Genomic DNA, 23,725 nt, shown 5'->3' on the forward strand with positions numbered 1-23,725 from the left:
TTCTTCATGCCCCCCTCCCCCACCCCCTACCCTAATCCTCCACCCCTGCCAAGCACTCTACAGATGGGCTCAGCAACTATCTTTTCAGAGGATTAAGGGTCACTTGCTTCTCCAGCCATCTGTGTTCAGCTTTGTGGACAAAGGCTGCGGGAATGTGGGTGTTAGATGGTGGGCCAGGGCCCAGGCTGGGCAGGCTGTGACCTTAGGGAAGTGGGGTTCCCCCACAATTCCCTCTGTGAAGCCAACAATGAGGAGGGCCAAGTAGTGAAGCCTGCCTGAACCGTACCTGGGCTGTGGGAACAGGGCCATGCAGGAACCAGGAAAGCAGAGAGAGGATGTACCACCTAGAAGGATGTGGTTGTAGGCCCCGGAACCAAGAGGGAGGGCATTCCTGATGGTACTGTGGAAACACACAGGGGGCATCTCAGCAACTGGGGAAAGGAAACCACAAATTTAAAAGGGCCCACTGGGGGGCGCCTGGGTGGCTCAGTCGGTTAAGACTCTGTTTTCGGGTTAGGTCATAATCTCTGTGGGTTTGAGCCCATTGTCTGGCACTGTGCTGACAAGCTCAGAGCCTGGAGCCTGTTTTGGATTCTGTGACTCCCTCCCTGTCTACCCCTCTCCTGCTCATGCTTGCTCTCTCTCTCTCTCTCCCTCTCTCTCTCTCAAAAATAAAAAAATAAACATTAAAAATATTTTTAAAAGGGCCCACTGGTTCCTAACTTAAGAATTATGATAGTTTCAAAATTTGCACAGCCACAATTCCCTGAAGCTTTTCTAGAAGCTGTTTTGATCTAAGAGGTAGGGACCATCCTAGCAAATCCGTGCTTGAGTGTCTGGACATAGGCTGTAATTGACGTTTTGGTCCAAGAAGCTACTCTCTGAGGAGATGTGTCAAAACATCACCCCAAGGTGCTCATCCTTGCCAACGTGGCCAGCCCTGCACCAGTGCCTTTGCTTAAGGACTTAGATGGATGTTGGATGTTGGCCAGGGTTTGTAGGGGCCCAGAAACCCAGCCACAATGCCTATCAATTTGGCTCCATTCATTAAGAATTAGGTGGCCTTGAGTAATTTCAGAGGCGAGCAGTCCTCTGACATTTCCGGAAAGTGCCCACCTGACACCCTCAGCCTTGCTTGCTGCGGGGCTTAGCAAGATCATCCTGGAGCTCTGGTTTCACATACAGCTTTCCCAGTCTTCCCAGTGATTCTCTTTTTCATAATGCTTCCCGTCTTGGGGCATTTTGCAGAGTTCTGTCACCAATTTATTTAGCAGAACTTTATTCTATATTAATGAAAGACCAATCCGAGCCAGGCAGAAAGAATGTACACAGTGCAGTGTACATTCATTCATTTGTGAAGATTCATAAGATGCTTTTCGCATGCAAGTGCTGAAATGGATGGCCATGGAGCGATTACAGTGGTCCCCCTTTCCCCGCTGGAAATATCTCCAAGACCCCCAGTAGATGCCGGAAACCGTGGTTAGTCCTGAGCCCTATATGTTTTCTTCAGCACATACACACCTACGATAAAGTTTAATTTGCAAATTAGGCACTTTAATAGATTAGCAACAATAACATAATAGAACAGTTATAGTCATACACTTAATGAAAGTTATATGAATGTGGTCTCTGTCAAAATACCTTATCACACAGTACTCACCCTTCCTCTTGTGATGACGTGAGCTGATAAACTGCCCACATGATGAGACGAAGTGGGGTGAATGACATAGGCACTATGATGTAGTGTGAGGCTACTACTGACCTTCTGACAGTATGTCAGGAGGAGGGTCACCTGCTCCGGAGTACGGTTGACTGCGGGTGACTGAAATGCAGAAAGTGAAATCATGGAGACAGAGGACTGCTGTACACAACAGCTCTGACTGGGCTGCTGCCTCCAGGAGCATCTTTCCCACCCATCGCCTTCCTGACCTCAGCTCCCTACCAATCCCTGCTCTTATCTCCACTCTGCCTCACAGAGTGCTCTTAGCACACTCCTGGCTCCAGGTGTTCACATCTGCTGTTCCCTCTCTCTGGAGGGCTCTTCCCCCAGATCTCCACATGGCTCTCTCTCCCTGCCCTCAAGCCTTTACTCCCTGAGCTTTTCTTTGGCCTCCCCTATCCTTGCCTGCCTTGTGTTTTCTCCTAAGCAGTTCTCATCATCCAACAGGCCTTATGTTTACTTATTTGTCACTTGAATATAAGCTTCACAGTGGCAGGGATGATGGTCTATTTTGGTCCTTGCTGTTTCCCCTGTGCCCAGAATACTGCTGGGTGCATAATAGATGTTCCATAAATATTAGTGGAATTCATAGTTGAATGGAAAATAGGTAATTAAGCATGAAACTAGGTCTTATTCTGGTCAAGCAAATAGGTGATAGGTAATAAGTGATATAGCTGAGCGCCATGCTGATTGTAGCACAGACTCTTATTATACTTGTCCTTTAAGGCCTCAGTCGTCCCTGGGTCTCGTCACTTCCTTCCCTAAGAATTAACTTCAGGTCTGGGAAAACAGAAGGTGCTCGTCTGCACGTGGGCACCAGGTTTTCCTTCCCTGGTGCACACACATGGCATCCATTAGCAGTAATGGGAACAACAAACTCACATCCAGAGAACAGTGAAACCCACGTGATCAACGTGTCTCCAGCGTGAAAGAAGTGATGTTTCCCATCCCAAGACACTTAGCATTAAAATAAAATCAGAGTTAAAATAACAGTAAATGGTCTTGGTTCTCCAAGAATGCATCACAAAGCATTTACTCCAATGGTTTTCAGTGAAAAGTTAGCGAATATAAACACCGAAAGAGCTGCTCTCCTAAAAGATGTTCAATTAAGCATCAGTGCAATTGTATGGAGACTATGTTGCAACACCACCGAGGTGGCCTGTTTTTCTGGTCATTATTAATCCAGAAACCTTAATGATGAACAACATTTGTGTTATTGTCTACCCAAATGTAATTTGTTTATGCAGCAGTTCAGTTAATCCTGCAATCTGTTTTTCTCAAATGAGGGCAGATAATGGAGACACCGTTCTTTACAAGTCTTCAGGCTTTTAAATTCTGATAAAATCAGGATTCTTCACTGGGTCTTGCCCCAGCTCTGAATTAAACCACTTTAAATGTAATTATGGAACCTGGCCTTACATCAGGAACATCCATTTAAAAAATTGATTGGCCAGGCTGTTCCACAAGGCATTTTATGAGCAAACGCTTGTGAAGGGGCCAGAACTGTAATTTATAAAGGCAAAAAGCAGGTAAATACTTTATTAGTGGTAATGAGAGCGTTTCCAGCTAACTGAATCTTTTCTTTCCTCACTAGCTACTTCATGGAGCCATGGTGCATGGCCCTGTTTCACGATCGTTTTATTGATCTAAGGAAAGAGTTACGCCAGATCTTGACCTCCAAGGAGGTAAGAGTGATTAATAGATATGTGAGTTATTCCTTGCAGATTACAAGCACTTTGTAGTTGTTGGTCATTTAGACTTTTCTCTACATTCCCCCTTTTGGTTTTACTTACAACTGTACTTCTTATAAACAAGATTTGGAGTATGTGAACATAGACAGTGATATTTCAGGAAAAGTGGATTATTTAAATCCTTTTATGAGAGGCAGATTTCTTTTTCCTTTTTACAAGTAACTGTATTTTCATGATCAGTTAACAGGGATGTTGACTGGGAACCGGATCTGAGTTTTTTCGACTTGCTCTCAAGAATGAACATTGCATGCCTTTAGTTTCTGCCCTATTGCCCACCATTCGCTAGATATTTGTGTGTCTGTGTGTTATTATAAAAATGTAAAGGGAAGGTGTAAGATGCCCAGACACACCCCTTGTATAACCCAAACTGCTTTCTCAAAGTGATAGGGAATTAACTGGAATGTTACATTTCCCAAAGACTCCATGCTCAGCAAGAAATTTGACTCTGCAGTGTAAGTAGTGAAATATTCGTGAAGCTTTAAATTAAATTCTTTCTTGCAACACTAGACTCCTTATTGAAGCTGTGGAGAGTTACTGTCTGTGCTCACAAAGTAGTCAGATATCCATCGCAGACTCTCCCTTGCTCCACTCAGATAAGGGCTGGCCCCAGTGGGCACAGCTTAGTTTTCCACCATGTTTTATTGTCTAAAAGGGCAAGTACTGCGTCTCTGTTATCACCTCCACTTGAGAGCACCTGTGACCCTCAAAGGTTCCTGTGGTGTGGGCTCCATATTGGGCAGCATAGATACAGATCACACACTGAGTCCGTACTGCCTGCACCGCCTTGCTTAACCATGACACTATTGTCATGGTCTTGACTTTACCAATGAGGAGGCTGGAGCCAAGAGACTTTAAAGGCCCCTGCCATGGGTTACACAGCTAGTCTCTGGCCAGCAAGCTTCAAACTCAAGGATGTCTCACTCCAAAGTCAGGAACATAGGCACTGAGCCATACAGACTAAACTGTGTGGCTTGGTACCTTCTCTTCATTGCTCGCCCCCTTCCCAGTTTTATTCTTGGGATCCAAGATGGGAAGATTAAATAATTTTACTAATCTGAAGTAGATTCAGATTGGGAAAGATAGGTTTAAAATATAAACCAAACTAGGGGCGCCTGGGTGGCTCAGTCGGTTGAGCGTCCGACTTCAGCTCAGGTCATGATCTCACAGTTTGTGAGTTCGAGCCCCGCATCGGGCTCTGTGCCAACAGCTCAGAGCCTGAAGCCTGCTTCGGATTCAGTGTCTCTCTATCTCTCTGCCCCTCCCCCACTTGTCCTCTGTCTCTCTGTGTCTCTCAAAAATAAATAAAAATGTTAAAAAATTTAAAAAAATATATAAACCAAACTCAGTTGTCTTTAGGATCCACATAGATAGGAACCAGGCAAGTAAATGTACATGAGGGAGGCAGAGGGGACTGTAACTATACAAAGGTCATCCATGCTAAAGGCACTCAAATTTGGATATATATATGTATATAGAGAGCTACGGGTCAGATGGGTCCCTGCACTTCATCCTAAAACTGTGAGGGAGTCAGCTGAGGTTGAAATATGAACCTGAGTTGTAAGCCTGGTGATGACTGAATTTCACTTAACTCCTTAGATCCCTCTCTTCCTCTCAAAATGTAATCTGCAGCTCATTACTGCACCATAGTAAACACTCATTAGTTTTCTAGTTAACCCATCAAAATTCTGTGCCTAAATCCTTCCAAACCCCAGAATCGAGCTCCTCAGTTAATATTTTACACAGAGCCAAGGGGTTTTAGGTGCCACGCTTAAAAAGGAAGCTTTCCTCTCACCCTTCCAAGTTCACTACCAAACCCAACAACAGTCGCTTTTCATGGCCCTCACTGAGATGCCCTCAACCTTTTATCCATGGAGAGACATTTGCTCTGGGTCAGTTTGCTATGCATGAAATCAGCATAGACAATAGGCCCTTTCAGTAGATCAGAAGTGGCCATGAATACTTGTGGAAGACACAGTAAGGACTTCCCCACCATCTTGTGGCTTTTCTAGATTCCCATAAAGTGAAACCTCTGGAAGGGATCTTGCTCTGCTTTCTGCGTTTACATGTGTCAAGTGGGAAAGGCCACAGGAAGAGGTGCTGCATGCAGTGGTGTCTGCCTCTAGCTCAGATCCTTGTAGAACAGGGACTACCTGTTCCCAACTCAGTGAGCGTGGGAGGAGTGAAGGAGGGGATATGTGCAAGTACACAGCACAGAAGAATGGCTCCCAGTAAGTGCCAGCCCCCACAGGTAATGGTGGTGGGGACAGGCAGACAGTGGGAGTGGTACTCATATAAGCAGATATGCAGGAGTTCATTTGAGAGCCTGGTAATAGGAAAATAAAGAGGATGGCCTTCACTAAAGAATGATGGTAATTCCTTTTCTCAAATATTGAGATTAAGTAGCCCATTTCATTTTACTTTCCAGATTGTCTATAGGAAAGTACAGCAGTCCAGTCCCATTGACTATGATATCCTATAGCTCAGCATATCAGTTTTCCTCTACTTCCACATGGAGAGAAAGGAATAAAAGACTATTATTTATGACTGTTATTGTAAGTCATCTCAAATCTATATATCACTTATTTTAAAAATTTTAAATCCACTGACACTGTGTTAAATCCACTTATTTTAAATCCACTGACACTGTGTTTACTTACCCAAAGAGTCACTGACCAAAATGAAATTTTATATAGTCAAGATTATTCTTCAAAAATGTAACAATTATAAACATATATGCACCAAGCAACAAAACCCATATATATATATATATATATATATATATATATATATGAGGCAAAAGTTGATAGAATTAAAGGAAGAGATGGTTCTAAAATAAGAGCTGGGGAATTCAATATTTCACTTTCAGTAATGGATAGAACAACCAGGTAAGGAAATAGGGGACTTGAACAACAGGATTTCAGTACCCCACTTACAGCAATGGACAGATCAGCTAATCAGAAAATCAACAAGAAAACAATGGCTTTGAATGACACACTGGACTAGATGGACTTAACAGATATATTCAGAACATTTCATCCTAAAGCAGCAGAATATACACTCTTCTCCATGGAACGTTCTCCAGAATAGACCACATACTGGAACACAAATCAGCCCTCAACAAGTACAAAAAGATTGAGATCATACCGTGCATATTTTCAGACCATAATGCTGTGAAACTCGAAATCAACCACAAGAAAAAAATTTAGAAAGATAACAAATACTTGGAGACTGAGGAACATCCTACTAAAGAATGAATGGGCTCAACCAAGCAGTTAAAGAGGAAACTACAAAGTATATGGAAGCCAATGAAAATGGCCACAACCCAAAACCTCTGGGACACAGCAAAGGCGGTCATAAGAGGAAAATATATAGCAATCCAGGCCTCCCTAAAGAAGGAGGAAAGGTCTCAAATACACAACCTAACCTTACGCCTTAAAGAGTGGGAAAAAGAACAGCAAATAAAACCCAAAACCAGCAGAAGACAGGAAATAATAAAGATTAGAGCAGAAATCAATGCTATCAAAACCAAAAAAAACAAAACAAAACAAAACAAAAAACAAAAAAAAAAAACAGTAGAACAGATCAATGAAACCGGAAGCTGGTTTTTTGAAAGAATTAAAAAAATGGATAAACCACTAGCCAGTTTGATCAAAAAGAAAAAGGAAAGGACCTAAATAAAATCAAGAATGAAAGAGGAGAGATCACAACCAACACACCAGAAATAAAAACAATAATAAGAGAATATTATGAGCAATTATATGCCAATAAAATGGGCAATCTGGAAGAAATGGACAAATTCCTAGAAACATATACACTACCAAAACTGAAACAGGAAGAAATAGAACATTTGAACAGATCCATAACCAGTAAAGAAATCAAATTAGTATTCAAAAATCTCCCAAAAAAACAAGAGTCCAGGACCAGATGGCTTCCTAGGGGATTTCTACCAAACATTTAAGGAAGAGTTAACACCTATTCTCTTAAAACTGTTCCAAAAAATAGAAATGGAAGGAAAACTTCCAAACTGTTTCTCTGAAGCCAGCATTACCTTGGTTCCAAAACCAGACAAAGACCCCACTAAAAAAGGAGAACTATAGACCAGTTTCCCTGATGAGCATGGATGCAAAAATCTTCAACAAGCTATTAGCCAACCGGATCCAACAATACATTAAAAAAATCATTCACCATGACCAAGTGGGATTTATACCTGGGATGCAGGGCTGGTTCAATATCTGCAAAACAATCAATGTGATTCATCACATCAATAAAAGAAAGGACAAGAACCCTATGATCCTCTCAATAGATGCAGAGAAAGCATTTGACAAAATACAACATCCTTTCTTGGTAAAAACCCTCGAGAAAGTAGGAATAGAAGGATCATACCTCGAGATCATAAAAGCCATATACAAAAGACCCAACACTAATATCATCCTCAATGGGGAAAAACTGAGAGCTTTTCCCCTAAGGTCAGGAACAAGACAGGGATGTCCACTCTCACCACTGTTATTCAACATAGTATTGGCAGTCTTAGCCTCAGCAATCAGACAACACAAAGAAATAAAAGGCATCCAAATCGGCCAGGAGGAGGTCAAACTTTCACTCTTTGCAGATGACATGATACTCTATATGGAGAACCCTAAAGATTCCACCAAAAAACTGCTAGAACTGATTCATGAATTCAGCAAAATTTCAGGATATAAAATCAATGCACAGAAATCAGTTACATTCTTACACACCAACAAGGAAGAGACAGAGAAATCAAGGAATTGATCCCATATACAATTGTGCCAAAAACCATAAAATACCTAGGAATAAATCTAACCAAAGAGGTGAAAAATCTATACACTGAAAACTATAGAAAGAAATTGAAATATGAAATTGAATATGAAATATGAAATATGAAATTGAAAAAGAAATTGAAAGAAATATGAAAGAAATTGAAGAAGACACACACACAAAAGGAAAAATATTCCATGCTCCTGGATAGGAAGAACAACTATTGCTAAAATGTCAATACTACCCAAAGCAATCTGCATATTCAATGCAATCCCTATCAAAATAACACCAGCATTCTTCACAGAGCTAGAACAAACAATCCTAAAATTTGTATGGAACCAGAAAAGACCCCGAATAGCCAAAGCAATCTGGAAAAAGAAAACCAAAGCAAGAGGCATCACAATTCCAGACTTCACGCTGTATTACAAAGCTATAATCATCAAGACAGTATAGTACTGGCACAAGAACACTCAGATCAATGGCACAGAATAGAGAACCCAGAAATGGACCCACAAATGTATGGCCAATTAATATTTGACAAAGCAGGAAAGAATATCCAGTGAAATAAAGACAGTCTCTTCAGCAAGTTGTGCTGGGAAAACTGGACATGCAGAAAAATGAACCTGGACCACTTTATTACACCAGGCACAAAAATAAACTCAAAATGGATGAAAGACCTAAATGTAAGATAGGGAGCCATCAAGATCCTCGAGGAGAAAGGAAGCAAAAACCTCTTTGATCTTGGCCGCAGCAACTTCTTACTCAACACGTCTCCAGAGGCAAGAGAAAAAAAACCAAAAATGAACTATTGGGACCTCATCAAAATAAAAAGCTTCTGCACAGTGAAGGAAACAATCAGCAAAACTAAAAGGCAACTGATGGAATGGGAGAAGATATTTGCAAATGACATATCAGATAAAGGGTTAGTATCCAAAATCTACAAAGAACTTCTCAAACTCAACACCCAAAAAACAAATAATCCAGAGAAGAAATGGGCAAAAGACATGAATAGACACTTCCCCAAAGAAGACATGCAAATGGCCAACAGACACATGAAAAAATGCTCAACATCACTCATCATCAGGGAAATACAAATCAAAACCACAATGAGATACCACCTCACACCTGTCAGAATGGCTAACAGTAACAACTCAGGCAACAACAGATGTTGGTGAGGATGCGGAGAAAGAGGATCTCTTTTGCGTTGTTGGTGGGAATGCAAGCTGGCACAACCACTCTGGAAAACAGTATGGAAGTTCCTCAAAAAACTAAAAATAGAACTACCCTATGACCCAGCAATTGCACTACCAGGCATTTATCCAAGGGATACAGGTATGCTGTTTCGAAGGGACACATGCACCCCCATGTTTATAGCAACACTATCAACAATAGCCAAGGTATGGAAAGAGCCCAAATGTCCATCAATGGATGAATGGATAAAGAAGATGTTATGTATATATACACAATGGAGTATTACTCGGCAATCAAAAAGAATGAAATCTTGCCATTTACAACTACATGGATGAAACTAGAGGGTATTATGCTAAGCGGAATTAGAGAAAGACAAATACCATATGACTTCACTCATATGAGGACTTTAAGACACAGAACAGATGAACATAAGGAAAGGGAAGCAAAAGTAATATAAAAACAGGGAGGGGGACAAAACATAAGAGACTCTTAAATATGGAGAACAAACAGAGGGTTACTGGAGGGGCTGTGGGAGGGGGGATGGCTAAATGGGTAAGGGGCATTAAGGAATCTACCCCTGAAATCTTTGTTGCACTATATGCTAACTAACTTGGATGTAAATTTTTAAAAAAATTAAAATAAAAAAAATGTTTTAAACAAAACTTTTCCATTTATAATAACATCCAAAAGAATAAAATACTTGGGAATTTGGGAAGTGGGCAGTGTAAGATTTGTATACTGAAAACCTCAAAACATTTCTGAAAGAAGCTAAAGCAGACCTAAATAAATGGAAAGCCATTTGTGTTCATGGACTGGAGACTGAATATAATTAAGATGGCAGCACTCCCCAAAGCCATGTACAAATTTAATGTAATCCTATCAAAATCCCAATGGCATCTTCTGCAGAAATGGAGAAATTCATAGGAAAATGCAAGAGACTCTAAATAGCCAAAACAATCTTTAGAATAAAAAATAGTTGAATGACTTACACTTTGCAGCTTGAGAACTTACTACAGATCAGCAGTAACCAGGACAGCATGGTACTTGCATAAGGATAGATCCAGAGATCAATGGAATAAAATTGATAATCCAGAAGTAAAAAACATTTACATGGAAAGATTTATGTCATTCATCACTAGGGAAATGCATAGCAGAACTACAATGAGATACTACTTCACACCCACTAGAGTGGCTATAGTAGAAAGAAAAAAAAAGTAACAAGTATTGGCAATAGATGGTCACACTGAAGGGGAGCTGATCACACTGAGAAGGGAGATGGTCACATGGGGGAAGACGGTCACACTGAGGGGCAGATGGTCACATGGGAGGGAGATGGTCATACAGAGAGGACACACTGTGAGAGGCAAATGCACAAAAATCTGTTTACAGTCTAGAGCGGTATTTGTCTTAGGTAAACTTAAAAGCTCCATTTTGTGATTTTACAGTATTTACCGCACTGTCAGAACAGCACCATACACCATTCTACAATTTTTGTAAAGTTGTTGTTTTTGTTTGCTATGATTCTCCTGAAAAACTAAGGAAGAAAGAACACACCTCGTGTGTGTTGTGGAAGATATGTTGGGGACATGCTGGCAGCACCTCTTTCATCCTGGGCATCAGGTGCCTTTTTCTGTCACTGTTTCATTGAGCTGATTTAAATCCGAAGTCCAGTGAGCCTCACTGACTGTTCTCCCAAGTGATGTGTGTGTAATCTCCAGGACTTCTGTCAGTGTCTCACTGACAGAACCAAATAATTCTGTTACGCTTCCATATAGTTTGAACCTATTTTCCCATCTGTAAAATTCTTACTGTTAATAAATTAATGATCTGCAAGTCCCTACTTTTTTTCTGTTGAAAATAAAAATTATTGGAAGTTCAAGGAAATATAGCACCAAAGTCCCCGTGAGTCTGCTGTTAGGGTCATTTGGAATTATTGTGGTATTCAGAACGTACACAGCTCAAACCTTGGTGGAGTGCATTGTAGAACAACTTCCTATCGATGGGCAGATACGTGATGGAGCAAATAGGGTAAACCTCAACCGTAGAATCTAGCCATGTGTGTGTGCTGGTGCTAAATGTACAATTCAGCCAACTTGCCTCTATGTTTGAGTATTTTTATAATAAAATGTTGGAAAATTCCCTATTATATTTTAGATATGCACGGCATGTGATTATCAACATTAAATAACTTTATTCTCTCTGAGCCTTATCTTTAAAGATGTCAACAAAATTTGAATTTACATATATACATATATAACACCCAGTGCTCATCCCAACAAGTGCCCTCCTTAATGCCCATCACCCGTTTAGCCCATCCCCACACCCACCACCCCTCCAGCAACCCCCAGTTTGTTCTCTGTATTTAAGAGTCTCTTATGGTTTGTCTCCCTCTCTCTTTTTATATTATAAAATCCTATTTCTTGAGAGAGGACTGTAACCATGTAAAGTAAACCATCTAGAAGTTTTCATGTAAAAATGCTTAATCACTTCCTTATTTTTAAAACAAGTGTGATCTGCAGATAACTTTTATCTGAATATTAAGAACTTAAAGTTACTATTCTTGCTGAATCTTGAGGACATTATTCCAAGTCAAGTAAGCCAGCCTCAAGAAGACAAATAATGTTTGATCCCACTTACATGAAGTACCCAGAGTAGTCAGAGTCACAGATAGAAAGTAGAACGTTGGCTTCCAGGGGCTGGTGGAGGCAGAATGGGGAGTTAGTGTTTAATGAATACAGAGTTTCAGTTTGGGAGAATGAGAAAGTCCTGAACATGGATAGGGGATGGCTGCCCAACAATGTGGATGTCCTCATTAAAACAGGAGCACCTGGGTGGTTCAGTCGGTTAAGCGGCCAACTTCAGCTCAGGTCATGATCTCACAGTTTGTGAGTTCTAGCCCCATGTCAGGCTCTGTGCTGACAGCTCAGAGGCTGCAGCCTGCTTCAGATTCTGTGTCTCCCTCTCTCTCTGTCCCTCTCCCATTCACCCTCTGTCTCTCTGTCTCTCTCAAATATAAATAAATATTTTAAAATTTTTAAATGGTTAAAACAGTAAATCTTATGTATATTTTGCCATGATTAAAAATAATTTTTGAAAAGTTAGGGGACAAGAACAAGCACCCTTGAGAAGGTGATCACTCTTTTTCATTTTAGTGAAACTGCCCTCTTATTGTCCAAGTAATTTCCATATCTGGCCACTTCCTCTATTTTCCAGGAGGAAGACCTTCCTTCCATAGAACAGTTAGCCCATCAGATAGAAGATGAAGAAATTAACCTGAAGGAGAAGCCCAGGAAATACCTCAAAAGAGTTTTCCAGGAAACTATCTACAAGGGGCTGGTGGAGAAGAGCATCCTTGACTACCTGCAGTATAATCACTACCACCTGCCCATGTATGCGTGGCCAGGCATCATTTAGTGCGTGGCCATACCCTCCACTTTGTTTTCACACATGTAGTTTCTGGAAGTGCTGAGTATAAATGGGAAACCTCTCTGAAACCTGGCTTGACAACCAAGCTTATGCCTGTAGTTTTCTATGGTTCCAGTAGGTGGCGCACAGCCATGGGTCTCTATTCTGGAAGTTTTTGAACACCAGGCATGTTCCAGGGCAGAATAATCCATTTCAGCAATAAAATGAGATATACTGTATTAAACTTGTCTTTATGTTGGGTGTGATTCTGATATATTTCCTGAAATGACCTGCTGCCGTTAGTTCTTCACCTGTTTACCCAGTAATACTCCTGGGCAATAAAAAAGAAAAGCATGTGCCCAGAATGGAAAATAGGCAAAACTGATGGTGAGAAATTAGCTCTATAATCCAACATCACAAGAACTGACCGCGCAGGCAAGTTTATGTGAACTTTGAAATGAGGCAGCTGCTATCAAAATTTCTCTACTTCAATATTGTGAGAAAAATTCAAGGATCAACACACAGGCTCACACGCAGGTTTTAGATTAGAAAATAGTAGTGCGAAATCAGTCTCGTTCATTTCTTTTGCCCCTTAGCACTGTTGCTTTGCACCAGGGCCTCTGGTACATGTCACCTGTAATGTGGGTCCGAATCTCTCTATAAGATGTATATAGCAAATTTCATGCCTACTAGAAAACATATGGATGCAGGAACAACAATAGTTTTCATTTATTTGGATCTCTTTTAATAGATAGTGTGACACAATTCGTGACTGAATTTTTGATCAACAGGCTTTAAAATTGTTTTTCATGGACACATTTCCAGTTTTTCATTTTTTAAAATTTATGTTAACATTTAGCACAAGTTGACACCCTCACCAAGGTCACACAGCTATCAGGAGGAAAAGTCATGGTTGGCATTACAGAATTGTGTACCCATTATCAAACTGATATCTCTCAAAAAGAAAACTGTTCCAGAACACTAGATTCTTGATTTTTCTGAGTCAGGCAAAAGCAAGCAATAAACTCCACTAATTCCTTCACACGTATGTTTTACACAAATGCAGGGGTCATTTAGAGGGAGGCCCAGCTTCGGCCATATGCTAGAAACTATGTGACTGGAATGAAGAACAATCCCTACCAGTTCACTCTTAAAACTGCAAACCGACACATGGGGAACCGTATTTCAGGGGCTGGCAAATAGGTCAGCTTGCCACCCCTTCTGGCCTCCTTCCCCTGAGAGGTCCTAGGTCAAATTCATCAGCAAATGGAGTGGGTTTGTGTGACAGGCCCTGGGACCCTTGGATGGAGATGAACAGAAAAACCTCAAAGGATCAACAGTTAGAATTTGAGACCCAGTATTATAATTAAAAGGCTTCTAGTCACATAAATGTGACCCCAAATGACAACTGCCAACCTTGATGTTGAATGATGGATATATGTGGTAGTAAGTTTTCCTTTGCAAATGTCCAGAATGGGTTTTAGTCTACAAAATGTATGATGAAGTCATTCTCACCATGGTCCCGTATTCACAAAGTGAGTAATTTCCTGAGTCTAGGCAGGAACTTTGGCATATATGTGCTGACTTCAGCATTTTACCACCGACCGACAACGTTAGTAAGACAAGGGAAGAATCCAAGAGTCACTGATTGAAATTGGCTGTATTAAGGGCTTCGGGAGAAGAACGATATTTACTCCTCACCGATGGTAAGGCCTGGCAAAAAAAAGGGGGGGGGTTCAGAAAGAACAATATTTGGACTTCTGTCTGAAGAGCATAGATCCTGTAGAGACAGGTGAATGCGTGAATTCCTTAACGTATTACAACATTTGTTGGGATGTCTTGGGCTGTAAGGCTCATCTTGAAATTCTATAGTTTTGAACAAAGAATAGTGACAAGAAAACACCGAATTTCCCCAAGTTTTATTCCCGCAAATCACATGCGATGACCATGCTTCGCAGATGCCTCTAATGATTGTATGTGGGTTTATAACGAGTGTGCTCACCCCCCCTCTGAAAATGGCTCCTTATAAGCAAAATATCACAGGAAGGCCAAAGAAAAAAAAAAGAGGTGATAGGGGGAAGGGAGCACTGCAAGGAGGAGAAAATGTAAAGCCAGCCAGTCAATATTTACCCTTAGAAGAGAGTCTGTGTGTGTGAGAGAGAGAGAGAGAGAGAGGGAGAGCGAGCACGCGAGCGCGCTGCACCGGGTGAGGGAGTGTGAGCCAAGAAGCAGGGAGAGGGGCTCGATAGTGGCCGCGTGTGAGGAGCTGTTGATTGTTTTCTGGTTGAGAGAAGAGGTGATGATAAGGCTGGGATGCGGCGGGCGAGCGCAGGGGCCGGGGCAGCGAGCAGGCAGCTGTATGCTAATGCTCACAGAAACCAAGCCTCCGCATTCCCCATTAAAGCTGGCGGCCAGGAGGCCACACATCACTGAACAAATAGGCTCTCTCTAGACAAATAAAATAACACACGTTGGCCTGCGGGGAGGGGGAAGAGCCAGAGGGGAAGAAAAGTGGGGGGGGGGGGGGGCGGAGAGGGGAGGGAAAAGAGAAGGGGAGAGGAGAGCCGGGGAGAAGAGGGACGGTCGGGACGATGGGAGGGGAGAAGTGGAGGGAGAGAGAGAGAGAGAGAGAGAGAAGGGGAGGACGGGTAAGAGCCGCAGAGAGAGAGCAAGGGAGAAAGAAGGAGATAGTCTAAGGGAAAGAGAGTCTGAGACTGAGAGTGGGGAGGTGGGAGACCTGGGGGGATGCGGTGAGAGCTGAGGTGAGACAGGAGGGAGGGATGGGGAAAGAGACAAGGGGAGGGAGGAAAGGGGGGACAGGAGAGACTGGGGTGGGACAGAGGAACAGGGAGGCCAGAGGTCACAGGGAACGAGAGGCGGGGAGGGGAGGAATAGTGGGCATAGGGAATGAACACTTACACCCAAACCCCAAAGCAGCCACAAGAAAGGGGGCACTGAGGCCAAGGCGAAGTGTGCGCCCCTTCTGGCCCCCAGGGGCCTGGCCACCTCTTGGTCTCCAATCGGGCGGGCACCGAGGAGGAGAATGGGAGTCCGGTGGCCTTTTCGGTCAGTTTTTGCTGGGGTCGTGTCGCTGCCACTTCTGAGACCGCGGCGCACGGGGAGCGGGGTCGCCGCTTCACAGGTGCAAGCAGTTCCCTCGTGCTCCCCACGTCCAATTGGGATCCCGGTGCCTTCAGTGTCATGCCAGTCCTAACGGGCAGAATTCTCTACTTAAGGCTTTCCCACATTTTCTGGCTTCGCCTTTGCCAGCTTTTGCCAACACCACCCTTCGAGTCGCGGGGCCGGGGAGCTTCCTGCCTCCCTCTCCTCCCAGGGTCCCACCCAAGGCAAAAACAAACAGCCCCGAGGGCACTTCACGGAGCGTGCAGTGGCCCCGACGGCACACTCGGGAGGATAAAAGAGGCGGCCAGCCACCCCGTCGGCCCCCGGTCGAATAATGGGTGCGCAGCAGATTGCCGGGGGCACTCGAAACTCGAGGGGAGGGAAATACTTGAGCGCGGTCCCTCCCCGCGCCCTGCGGAAGGCGCAGCCTCGCGGATTCTCCCTTGTTCGCTCTCTTTCATGCACTCTCCTTTTGTGTGGAATTATTTAAACGAGAGATCCAAGGCAGCTTTATGCTAATGTGCCGAACAAAGGCAACGGCCCGCGGGCGGGGGCCCGGAAGGTGCCTGGAGGCCGGACCGGGCCGGGCGGGGCGGCGGGCGGGCTGGCTGCGCGTGTCTCTCGCGTGCCCCTGGGACTGACACAACAACCCCTCATTCCTGCAAACACAAAGCCTCTCCCCGGCTCGGGCCCCGCGCTCGCCCCGCGCGCAGGGGCGCGGGCCCCTGCAAGACCTGACGGCGGGCTCGGCTGCGGTAACGCGCGGTTCCTGCCGGCTAGCGGCTCTAGGACTGGGAGGGCCTGGGGGTGGGGCTTCCAGGAGGTGGGGGTCACCCAGGGGGTGAGTCCAGGAGAGGGGTCCACGGCTGAGTGGGGATGCGGGTGTTAGGGGGCCTTGTCAACCCCCTCCGAGTGTCTCTAAACGCGCCGCGCGGTGAGATTGCGGACCCTCCTGTCTTCGCCTCTCAGGAGCTCAGGGGCTGTCTGGACTCTTCGACACCCCCCGGGGCAATTCCTAGGCCGAAATACCCTCTTTGGTACCTATTTCCAAGCTTCGCACTTTCAAGAAACTCCCCGGAGCTGGACACGATCTGAGGTTCACAGTGAACCCCGGCGTGCTCCCCGACGGCTACCTGGGACAGGAGGACAAAAATATTAAAAAATTAAAAACATAGAAACATTAGAGCGCCTGCGGCCTCCAGCTCCGCAGCCAAAGGAAGAACCCACAACGGGGTCTGCAAGGAAGAGAAGCAAGGTGGCTGCCGATTTTTTCCAAAGTGTTGCCCACGACCGACCCCACAGGAAGGGGAGGAGCCGCCTGAGGCCTGGGAAAGACGCCTCGGGGACCTGCCTTAGATCCCTGTGCTCGCCGAAGCCCGTGAAGCAACTCCGGAGGGAGGCAAAGCAGTGCTCAGTGTTTCCCCGACCCCACTCCACGCGGCGCCCTCTCGGAATCGCAGCGCGTAAAGGCCGACCGCCGGGGCGTAGCGTGGTGGCGCTTTGCTCTTCCCAGAAGACTACAAATGGTCTCGACTCGAAGTCCCCATCCCTGCAGGCGCGCAGATTTTGAGAAATGAGATCACTCAGAAGACAACGGAAACTTAAGGACCAGGTGCAAGACTGTACCTACTTGGAGGGTGCTGGTGTGTGCGTGCGCGCGCTCAGCCTAATTCTTCTCTAGCCGAGTTATGAAATTTGTTTCTAATTCTAGTACCTTTCAAATTTCCATTTATTTTGACCGTACTCGTCTGAAAGCAGATTTCATTTTCGCTGGCAAGATTAAAAACCACAAATTAAGCAAAAGGGCCATTGAATCTCAGTAGTGTTCAATAGATTCTCTTAACTTAATTCAGAACCCCTTTGAATTCGCTGCATTCAGGCAGGGGTCTTGTTTTGTTGTTGTTGTTGTTTTTTGTCCCCCCTCCCACACCCTCCTTACAATTATGGGTGTTGTTATTTTTAAAGGACTCACAAGGTGACTAACTCTCCCTGTTATCTGTTGAATGAAAGCAGTGTTACACATGCAAGACCAAATAACCCCGCAGTCAGTTGCGGGCCGTGGGCCGAACCCCACCCTGTTATCCCACAATCCAGATGGGATTCGTGATTAGAAAATAAAATTGGCCAAAGCTGTCCCGGAATCCCTCTCCTACTTCTAATTTCATCAGCAGTATTAATCAGCGCTCAAAAGAGCAAGGAAATAACATCAGTTACTTTTAGATTGAAACATATTTATAAATTTCAGATAAACTCATTTTAGAATTCCTAACTTTTTGAGGACTAGCATTCACCGCAGTTAGCAATTTTAAAACGAGGGTGAGAGCTTTCAAAACATATCGCATGATATGTATTCTTCTGTTTTTAGTCTGAATTAAATCACAAAGAAAAAAATCATAAACATCGTTCCTTTTGATTAACCAACTTGATTAACCCTTTGATTAACTAAGCCTAACAATTGTTCTCATTACAACTTCTTACTCATGTGGAAAGAAAGAAAAGAAAGGGAGAGGAAGGAAGGAAGGAAGGAAGGAAGGAAGGAAGGAAGGAAGGAAGGGGTGTTCTTAATTTCCCTCCTAGGGTATTTTCAGAGGGAAAATCCAAACACAATTAAATACCTTCAGTGGCATTAAGCATAAGCAAAACTCAGTATAATCTATCTAGGTGCACAGAGCTTTCCAGAAAAAATGTCCATGTCCTTCTCTCTCAATAAAGTGACATTTTCCTCACAACATAATGACATTTTCTGTGGCTTTGCTATTTGTTCCCTAAGTGATGGGTGATCAGGCCCACTACGCACTCTTGAGGTTCTGCCCCGGTTCCCCGGAGATTATGTCTTTTGTGTTTCCTCGGGGCTGGGCAGGGAAGAGGATGAAGGCAAAGGGCCCGGTCTGGGTCCAAACAGGGCGGCGGGGGTGGTGGGCAGGGGGTTGTGAGTGTGTGGATCTTCGCTGTTGTCTCTTCTTGGTGGCAAGGGGGGAGGCAGCTTGTCCTCTCCGAGGCTGCAGCCTGCCTCTGAGGACAGATTGCCCCCACCTCCCCCCGGTCGGCAGCACGCGTCTCTTTTGCGTCCAGATTGGCCGCGACCAGCGCTCAATAGCGGGAGGTTAATTTCCTTCACAAAGGTGAAGGGGGCACGGCTCCGGGGGGGCCCCGCGCCCAGACAGGCGGCCCCTTTATTCCGCTGCGCCTTGATTGGAGCCCTTGATTTAGCATCTGATGTCAGCCGGCAGACAAAATGCCCCGCTCCGAATGAAAATGCATGAGGCGGCGCAAGAAGAGCGGAAACCAACTTCAGTGGGGCGCACGCGGCCGACCGCGCGTTTCGGCCTTTGGCCAACTCCTTCCGAATCAACCCAGTCCCGCGCCTCGAGGCGGCTCAGAGTGGCCTGGGCTGGGCTCCTCCAAGGATGCCAATCTTTGAGCCTCGGAGAACTTAAAAAAAAAAAAAAAGTTCAGAAATCCAAGTACCTTTTGGAACCCAGCCCAACTTGACCCCCCGCCCCCCGTCTGCCCCAGGGCCGCGTCTGCTGGCGATTAAAGAAGTGCGGTGCCAACTGTTTCTAAAAGTCGAGATAAAACCTTCCAGTCGCACGCACGCGGACGCACGGAGGCCTTGGATACAAACGCCGCCCTCGGCTGCAGCCATAAGACCAGAACCTCTACCTAAGTTTGCAACTCCGGGGTCCCATTTTCGCTTGGGTCCTGGGTCCCAAGGCCCACCCGTCCGAGCCTCTCGGACGCCCGGGCTTTGCCACTATTTTCATTTTTTTTATTATTTCCCAAACACCAGGCGGAGTCCCTGCGCCTCCCCCGACTCCTCTCCCGCCCCAGCAGCCACACTCAGATCTCCCCCGCGCCTGCTGCTGCCCACCGCCGCCCCTACCCAATCAGCGCGCACAACTTCCCCCTCCGCTCTGGCTCGCGGATTGAACCCTCCTGACATATTTGGGGCCATTCTTCTCCTTTGTTGCTATTTTGCTCGCGACCCGCGGGTAATCCCCGCGCGGGAGGGGGGCGTGCATTGTCGTGCTGATGGACGGGCCCATTTGGCGGCTCCGCGCCCCCCGGAGGAGAGACACAAAGCCCAGGCACGTGCGCCTCCCCATAGAGGAGCAGTAGACCGTGAAGGGAGGCGGGGCCGGGCGTGTGCCTGGGCCGGGCGGGGCGGCGGCGCCGGGCGGGGCGGCAGCGGGGCGCGCGCGGGGGCCCAGCGCCCTCAGGTACATCTGCCGCACCTAACGGGCGACCCCCGAGTCCCGGCCCCTTTTTTGCCGCCCCGTAGCCCTCCCACCCGACCAGGCGGAGGAGGTGCGGACGCTCTGATTGGCTCCGGAGGAAGCGGGAGGCGAGAACAATGGCCCCCTCCCCCCGTTAAAAGGGAGCGGCTCCCGGGCCCGGGGACAGGGACGCGCGTGCAGGGCGCAGAGCCGGGCCGAGCCGCCGCCGGCGCCACGCGAGTCCCGTAGCCGCCGCTCCCGGGCCATGGGCCGGGGGCATTGAGGGCCGCCCGGGCCGAGCGCGGAGGTGGGACCGAGTCAGTGCCTTGCCCTTGCGCTGCGCCAACATGCCCCGCGGCTTCCTGGTGAAGCGCAGCAAGAAGTCCACGCCCGTGTCCTACCGGGTCCGCGGCGGCGAGGACGGCGACCGCGCGCTGCTGCTCTCGCCTGGCTGCGGGGGCGCCCGCGCGTCGCCCCCAGCGCAGAGCCCGGGGCCGGGACCGTTGCTGCCGCCCGCCGAGCGCGCCCATGCGGCGCTCGCTGCCGCGCTCGCCTGCGCGCCGGGCCCGCCGCCGCCCCCGCCGGGCCCGCGGGCCGCGCACTTCGGCAACCCGGAGGCCGCGCACCCGGCGCCGCTCTACAGCCCCACGCGGCCCGTGAGCCGGGAGCACGAGAAGCACAAGTACTTCGAGCGCAGTTTCAACCTCGGGTCGCCGGTCTCGGCCGAATCCTTCCCTACGCCCGCCGCTCTGCTCGGAGGCGGCGGCGGCGGTGCGAATGGCACCGGCGGCGGCGGCGGCACCTGCGGCGGCGACCCACTGCTCTTCGCTCCCGCAGAGCTCAAGATGGGCACGGCGTTCTCCGCGGGCGCTGAGGCGGCCCGCGGCCCAGGGCCCGGCCCCCCGCTGCCCCCCGCCGCCTCCCTGCGGCCCCCGGGCAAGCGCCCTGCGCCCCCCGCCGCCGCCGAGCCGCCCGCCAAGGTAGCCAAGGCCCCGGGCGCCAAGAAGCCCAAAGCCATCCGTAAGCTGCACTTCGAGGACGAGGTGACCACGTCGCCTGTGCTGGGGCTCAAGATCAAAGAGGGCCCGGTGGAGGCGCCTCGGGGCCGGGCGGGGGGCGCGGCGCGGCCGTTAGGCGAGTTCATCTGCCAGCTTTGCAAGGAGGAGTACGCCGACCCGTTCGCGCTGGCGCAGCACAAGTGCTCGCGCATCGTGCGCGTGGAGTACCGCTGCCCCGAGTGCGCCAAGGTGTTCAGCTGCCCCGCCAACCTGGCCTCGCACCGCCGCTGGCACAAACCGCGGCCTGCGCCCGCCGCCGCCCGCGCGTCCGAGCCTGAAACCACTGCCAGGGCTGAGGCGCGGGAGGCGACAGGCGGCGGCAGCGACCGCGACACGCCGAGCCCCGGCGGCGTGTCCGAGTCGGGCTCCGAGGACGGGCTCTACGAGTGCCACCACTGCTCCAAGAAGTTCCGCCGCCAGGCCTATCTGCGCAAGCACCTGCTGGCGCACCACCAGGCGTTGCAGGCCAAGGGCGCGCCGCCCGCGCCTCCGGCCGAGGACCTACTGGCCTTGTACCCTGGGCCCGACGAGAAGGCGCCCCAGGAGGCGGCCGGCGACGGCGAGGCGGCCGGAGTGCTGGGTCTGAGTGCGTCCTCCGAGTGCCACCTGTGCCCAGTGTGCGGGGAGACGTTCCCCAGCAAGGGCGCCCAGGAGCGCCACCTGCGCCTGCTGCACGCCGCCCAGGTGTTCCCCTGCAAGTACTGCCCGGCCACCTTCTACAGCTCGCCTGGTCTCACGCGGCACATCAACAAGTGCCACCCGTCCGAGAACCGACAGGTGATCCTCCTGCAGGTGCCCGTGCGTCCGGCCTGCTAGAGCGCGCCCTCCATCGCGGCCCCCCCGAACTGTGCCTTCTCTTGGAGACCCACGAGGAGAGCGCGCCCTGCGCGCCCTGAACCCGCGTCCGCTCCGGGGGCGCCCACCCCCGGTGAAAGTGTTGTCTCCGCTTCTCTCGGTGTGGCGTGACGGTAACCCCAATCCTCTCGTTGTGACTCCTTTCGGACCCCCCCCCCCTTGCGTTGTGTCCCCTTCCCCTCCTTGGCGCAACAGGAGCCAATCTCTTTCTCTACAAGAGAGAAAAGCTGTAAGCGTTTGTCTCGTGGTTGGAAGCTTCCCCTTGGAGGGGAGAGCTGTTTTTCTTGCTAGTATTCGCTGTGTTCATGGTCTAGAAATGCGGTTTGCTCTCGCCTACCAATCTCTGCTCTCTATGTATGTAGCGTACGGGTTGTTTTGGGTGAATCTTGAGGAATAAATGCCTTTATATTTCACAGGCTGTAAATTGAACTTCCCACACGATTAGCTTTATTATGGCTTGTGAACTGCTGGAGTCTGGCTTTACCTTTTTGTATGTGAACAAATCAAATTGCTTAAAAAAGAGTTTTCTTTAGTATAGCCACAAATGCCTTGAACTGTTGTCTGGGATTGTTTTGGGGGAGGGAAGGGAATTTTCAGAAAATGCTGTAGAAACTGCCTCAATACTTCACATAAGACTCTTTGGTTTTATCATCTTTGTTGAGGTAGGACTATATAAGTTCTCTCTAAATGTATATGTTGATTTATGAGTAATTGTTATTTATTCTTTATTTATTTATATTAATTATGAAGATTATGCTATTATTTGATTGCAGATCTTTTTTTTTTTTTTTTTTTTTTTTTGGTACGCTTTTCCCCCTCCCTTGCCACTCTTGACATTTCACTGTGCATTTTAGAAGAGAGCCTTTTTCTAAAGGGATCTGTTAAAAGTTTTAACTTTTATACCTATCTGAGCGAATTACAACCTACCATTTTATTCTGCTTGGAGGGCCCGTGAGGCCCCTGTACAACCAACAGCTCTTACTTTTAAATGCAATCTTTTTTCTACATACATTATTTTCTTAATTGTTAGCTATTTATAGAAAGCTTCAATAGAACTGTTTCAACTGTATAACTATTTACTATTCAAATAAAAATATTTTCAAAGTCAAAGTCAGATGGATTTATTTCTGCATCGCGTGGCTTCACTAAGGATTTAAAATGATTTCTTAAATGTCTGTTTTCTATTAAAGGAAAAAAATCCTGCCACCTTCACTAGGATCATGGGTTTTTAGAGCTGAGCCTGAACCTCTGGGTCCTGCCCTTCTAGCAGCTCAAGGGTGTAGCCTCAAAAACTGGTGAACTGGAGCCAAAGGCTTGCTAGGGGTGTTGGGAAAGGTAGTGGAAGATGGGGCTAGAATGAAGGCCTGGGAGACTCTTCCAGAGAAATCTACATAAGTGCCCACAAGAATCTATCCTTTTGATCAAGGGGGTGTGAGACACACTTTAACTTAACAGACCCTGCATTTCCTGACCATTTGGGGCTCAGTGTAACAGTAATTCCTCAAATAAATAAGGTGGGTAGTGGTCTCATGGTCAGATTTCCCCAGTAAGTGAAACAAACCAGAACACTCGTGGCTACAACAGAAGTTAATGCAGTTTGGGGTAAGGGTTCAAAAATGATTTTTCAAT

At 47.2% G+C, this 23,725-nt stretch overlaps 2 protein-coding genes across 3 annotated transcripts in view; both read left to right on the forward strand.

The window, feature by feature from the left end:
• The window catches only part of CFAP61 (cilia and flagella associated protein 61), a 280,149-nt gene extending 267,062 nt beyond the window's left edge, over positions 1-13,087 (forward strand). For both annotated transcript variants that reach the window (XM_042931738.1, XM_042931739.1), the window contains 2 exons: positions 3,315-3,405; positions 12,652-13,087. In XM_042931738.1, coding sequence (XP_042787672.1) covers positions 3,315-3,405; positions 12,652-12,852 — 292 coding nt within the window. In that variant the 3' untranslated portion in view covers positions 12,853-13,087. The remainder of the gene's footprint in view (positions 1-3,314; positions 3,406-12,651) is intronic.
• A 7,443-nt stretch (positions 13,088-20,530) lies between these two features.
• Positions 20,531-22,226, forward strand: INSM1 (INSM transcriptional repressor 1). Its single transcript, XM_042930173.1, has one exon. It carries the CDS (start codon positions 20,531-20,533, stop codon positions 22,055-22,057), a length of 1,527 nt encoding a protein of 508 aa, XP_042786107.1. The 3' UTR covers positions 22,058-22,226.
• The last annotated feature ends 1,499 nt before the right edge of the window (positions 22,227-23,725 follow it).

Source organism: Panthera leo, chromosome A3, assembly GCF_018350215.1.
Source record: "Panthera leo isolate Ple1 chromosome A3, P.leo_Ple1_pat1.1, whole genome shotgun sequence".
Taxonomy (NCBI): Eukaryota; Metazoa; Chordata; class Mammalia; order Carnivora; family Felidae; genus Panthera; species Panthera leo.

Coding starts and splice junctions, on each gene's coding strand:
- INSM1 (XM_042930173.1), top strand. CDS start 20,531: ATGCCCCGCGGCTTCCTGGTGAAGCGCAGCAAGAAGTCCACGCCCGTG.